Source organism: Anopheles stephensi, chromosome 3 (genome assembly GCF_013141755.1).
Source record: "Anopheles stephensi strain Indian chromosome 3, UCI_ANSTEP_V1.0, whole genome shotgun sequence".
Lineage (NCBI taxonomy): Eukaryota > Metazoa > Arthropoda > Insecta > Diptera > Culicidae > Anopheles > Anopheles stephensi.
This window is the reverse complement of record NC_050203.1, coordinates 38,587,579-38,592,861: the sequence shown is the minus strand read 5'-3', so window position 1 is coordinate 38,592,861 and position 5,283 is coordinate 38,587,579. Positions and strand designations below refer to the sequence as shown.

The 5,283-nt window shown below is 47.0% G+C and overlaps 1 protein-coding gene across 1 annotated transcript; it reads left to right on the top strand.

Moving 5' to 3' along the window:
• Positions 1 to 833: 833 nt before the first annotated feature.
• LOC118511870 lies at positions 834 to 4,234 on the top strand. The gene is given in 5 exon segments (XM_036055470.1): positions 834 to 974; positions 1,045 to 2,358; positions 2,360 to 2,792; positions 2,855 to 3,549; positions 3,551 to 4,234. Coding segments are annotated over 4 exon segments (2,664 nt in total). The 5' UTR covers positions 834 to 974; positions 1,045 to 1,344; the 3' UTR covers positions 4,073 to 4,234.
• Positions 4,235 to 5,283: the final 1,049 nt, after the last annotated feature.

The window sequence follows — 5,283 nt, the reverse complement described above, 5'->3', positions numbered from 1 at the left end:
GTTCCTCCAGTTTAGAAATAGCGGCGAAGAACCCTGCCTGATGCGATTCCAAATTCTCTAACACCTCCGGAATCTGTTGGGCGTCGTTGGGTTGGAAATCCGTCTGGAACCGCTCCATGGATTTAATGCTTTCCACAGCAATCCTTTTCTTCAACTGCACTGCCTTGATTTTCTTATCCATTGCTTCTCGAAAATATCACACGAAATATCACACGACGGTAACGAACAACTCGTTGGCGCGAAATTCGAAATGGTGGAGTGTAACCGACCGTTGCCCTTGACGCGGGGCCGAATGCGATGGCGAATTTGTCACGTAATGACTTGCACAATTTCCGTATACCGAGTTCCACTCTTGGTTGCAGAATGAAACTTCCTCTCCGTATATCACTATCCGGTTCGAAGGACCAACAAATGTGAAAATGTTCACGAAAGGGGGTGGTTGTGATATATTTTGAGGATTGAAGTGAGACTGTGTGCACTCGTATCGCTGGTCGGTTTGCAACTGTGTATTCGTTTGTCCATAATGATTTACATGTAATTCGAGTAGTTCGTGTAAGTGTATAACAGTCGAGTAGTCCTAATCTTAATCCTTAATTGTCTACTGTTTAATTCGTGAAATTTAAATGCATGCTCGAAAATTGTAATATTAAATCCTGTAGTTCAAATGCAGGCAAGATTATATAATTATTCTAATTCCCACACGCGGACAATTTATTTTTCAATGTTTACACAATTTTGCATGTTTGCTGGACGGAAAAACGGAACGGAAAACGAATAAATAATAAATTAAACGAATAATATAAAGGTGCAAAAGAGTAAATACGATGCGGAAGTCAATTGGGTAAAACAATTCCGACCAAAAACATTCCCGTTGTTCTGGTTGCACAGCTGACAACCGCATGTCAACAAAAGTAAACAAACAGAAACAAAACAAAAACTTCTGCATAGGCGGTCTTTAAATTGCAATCCTCTTCGTAAGTAAAATTTTACACATTTTTGATTTGAAAAAATAGCATAGTGCTAACCAAAAACCTCCAATTACAGGACACCCGGCCTTCCCTATCTGCCGGACGCTGTAACTGACGTTTGAAAAAGCGAAGAGCGTGATTCATCACCAAATGCAACGGGCGCGTGCAGCTCAACGCGGTGTACTGATGTTTCAGTACTGTGTGCAATACCTCGAGTGTCGTTATATGACGCAACGGGACGCTCATTGCAATATTCAACGCAATACCTTCAATATAAAACACACGGCCAACCATCGGGCCAGCTTCAGTTGTCAATGGCCGGTGATTTTCAACAGTGCTGGTGGCTTTCGGTTTAATTCGACGGTACAACACGACAATGGATAGACGGAAACTTAACAAGAACAACTTTAAGGCAGATTTGCTGCACTGGTGTGCGGCCAACGATTGGCCGAAGGAAGTGCTCAAGCGTCTGCAGAATGGAGATAATCCCTATCGACCCAACAAGGACGGCCTATCGCCTATGCATGCTGCAATTGCCCATAACGCCCGCTCCGTAGTGAACATTCTGCTCGAACGATACGCGGCCGATGTAGCGATCGTGAAAGATCACATGCAGCACAGGTTCCTGTGGAAAGCGGAAAACAATTGCTGGAACAAGCGGCCCATCCTGATCGCCTGTACGGAGCAAGAACGTGAACAGGTGCATCTGCTGGCCAGCTCCTGCCCAACGGCCATCCCGTTCAATGTGCAAGTGTTTGTGCTGTTTCTAACGCCGTACCTCGGAAGTCAACTAGTGGCGCTGGATGTGTGCGGGTCGGCGGAAAAACAAGCTGATGTACTGCAATGCATCAACAGGCTACTCCCCAACGGCATGTTGTCACTTAACCGAACGGATTTACGAACAGACTGTCTGACCTACCTGCAGGCCGCGTGTTTGTACGATCGCGAGAAACTGATTCCAATGCTAGTGGCACACGGATCCCGACTTTCCGCAACCGGTGATGGTGAGAGTATTCCGCTCATGACAGCCTGCCGTACCATGAAGATGGGCATCGTAGAGCAGCTGCTTACGAAGTACGTTAACCGGTACGATCCCACCGTTACGGACAGTCAACAGCGGAATGTGTTTCACATCTGTTTGGAAAAGAATAATCCTAAATTGGTAGATTACGTACTGAAAGCGTTAATTAACTATCGGAAAACCCAGTTCGGCGAAACGGAGTCGGAAGCGTTTAATCGAATTTTTCCCTACAAGTGTGAGGAATACAGCTTTAAGACCACGTGGTCACTTATTAGACCAAATTTAAAGGAGCAGTGCTCACAATACGTAGTACAATATCGCCTCGATCTATCCAATCGTACGTTCCTACACGTGAAGGATTTGCTCTCCGAGGAAGGTAGCGCTTGACTACTGCTTCGAGGAAATTCGGCGTAATCCTGATATTTTGAAGTTAAGCACAGAAGACGCACCCGAACAAAATGTACTGCATCAGCTCTATCGACAGGATCATCTAGCCTTTGTCGAGGAGATGTACGAGCTGCATCCTGCGGTGAAGCCTTGGTTTGAAACCAAAGAGGCTTTTGTGATTCTTCGTATTACCTTGACCCATAGGAACATGGAAAAGCTAACAATTATCCTAGAGCACCACAGAGATTATCTTATCTCTAAGCCCGCCGACCTGGAAGAATATGCTATCGGCCAAACTTGGTTCGATAGGTCGGTGTATAGGGAACCGTTTGCTCTGCTCGCAGCAGCATTCCCCGAAAAGCTGGATGTGATAAACGCAACCAAGTCGCAGGCAGCAGAACTCCAGCGAATACAATGTGAGTAGGATAGCGATAGTATTTCCACTCATCATCACTCACTTTTCGATCCTTTTTCACAGCTTTCACGGATAGGTTTTATGCGCTGAAAAAATCATTCAACCAAGAGCTGGAATCGCTGAAAGCGGACGGTATACTGTTGCCCACCTTGCTGGATGACCGCAAAAGGAACGTTCTTCATCAAGCGGCAGACTGGGATGAGATAGAGTTGGTCAAGAACTTACTGGCGTGCGGGTTGGACCTAAACCAGCGCGATGGCGAAGGCAATTTGCCCATCTTTTACGTCCGAAGTGTGGCTGCGTTTGAAGTGCTGTACGAAGCAACGCCCGTCGATCCGACGATCACCAACGCTAAAGGCTACAATCTACTGCATCACAGTAGCCGGGTGAGCAACTACAATGGTGAAGCGATACTGACGAAACTGATGGAGCTAGGCTTCGATGTAAATCAGCGCACACTAGATGGTAATGTGCCACTGTCGATTGCCACCTGCTGCTCCACCGTACGGTTCCTGCTTGCGAACGGTGCCAAGCTTGAGCTGATCGATGGGGCCGCTCTGGTGAGGTCGCTAGACGGCAAACTGTATTGTGCGGCATGGGCACTAATGCTGAAAGTTGTACACCTTCCCTGGTTCGAGAGAATCGCACACGCGTTCCTACCCTGGATGCTTGGGAATCAAAATCGTGATTTTTTCACCTGCAGCAGTGGCGATTATTTGGAACAAAATCCCGAGGTACGAAAAACACTGTTCGACAGTCCTGTATCGACATTCGCGGCACGAGGCAGCCAACTTTTTCCGTGAAGTTTGCCACCGGGCCATCAATTGCTGTGCGCGATGGTTCCTAGATTACGGGTATGATATCGATTTGGAGTTGTGCGATGAATACGGCTACACTCCACTGCTGGGACTGGTCTCCTACATGGAGGAACCAAACCTAGACGTGATCGAGCGATTGCTGCAGAAAGGCGCCAATGTGAATGCTAGAGACAAACGAGGACAACACTCGTTGCTTAAGCTCGTGTCTGGATACAGATCGGCACAGTGGTATGGCCACACGCTAAAGAGCATCGAGCTGTTGCTTGACCGTGGTGCCGACATTAACGTGCAGGATGAAAATGGGAACTCGGCATTGCATGTAGCGTTTGCGGGAATGCATCTAGACTTGGTACAGCTGCTGATGGTACGGGGAGCCAATCGGAAGCTTAAAAACAATGCGAACAAACTACCCCATCAGATGGTGGATAAACAACTGCAAGCTTTATTGGCGTACTTGGGCTAGCTAGCCTACGTGCGACTGCAATTTTCAACAGGCTCAAGCACGCCTACACACACCAAAGTACAACTCAACTGCGTAGTACAAGTACGAAAAGTATTTTAAAAATAATAACCAAATAAACATAAGACACATTTGCTAGTGGGGAGCAAAAACAGGGTAAAGCAATTCAATATGTACTTTCTGTGCTAGGCCGGCTCTATTGAGAACGTCTTTGAGATATGAGATCTCAATTCTTTCCACTCTACTTGATCTAGCTAGCTCAATGTGGAGGACCACGCGTCGCTGTGCATGTTCCTGGTTCCATTCGAGCATAGGGCCTCATCTTGCACCCCAAGAGATCGTATCCTTCAGAATATCTGCACCACAGAACAGCTCAGCAAATTATCATTCTCCTTCTCTACCGAACCTACTCGCACATAGCGCCCAATATCGTCCTTCGAAAATCGCCGATAAGAGTAACGTGTGTTTCGGTGTACTTCCCCAGCTCAGTACACAGGGCATTAATGTGCAATATATCGAGGATTCCTTCAGGAAGTTTATGGAGTTTATAGTGTGCACGATTCGCCTGAGCAATGCGTCTCCGGAGTTCTGCATCGGATCGGGAAAGTAGCAAAACTCCTCAACCATCTCGAGATTCCGTCAACTGGATACTCTGGTTGAAAGTTAGGATCTATCACGGTCAGAGCTCTTCGTCTTAGATGCATTGGATCTCAATTCTAGTCCCATATACCCCAAATATCCGTCCGAGGATGTCATCCGCAACCAGCTATCTAGGCAATATGCACTACTGCATGACGTTCAGTAGCTTATACAGGTCTACGATATCACAGGCTGACTTGAAGTCATTTACACCAAGCAGCTCTCAATTTTATCTCTTCAAAAGTTGGGATGTCGCTTGATTTAAAGGAAAAGGCACTTTCACCATCCACTTGGCACAACGGTATAGTGTTCCGTGAATTCACTGACCACCGCACTTCACAAACAGCACAGAATTTTTGGCACTCAAGGCACCGGGAACCACTTCCGACCACCAGTATACCAGTCAACTTACCGCCCAACCACCTGATTCCGCCGCTCACCGATCCGCAGCACGCCACCTTGCCTGAACCACCACTGCCTTAACTACACGTTAAGCCGACGCATGCACAGGCTTCAAACTCAGAGGCTCAACTTTACTACCAGAACGTTAGAGGACTGCGCACCAAGCTGAATAG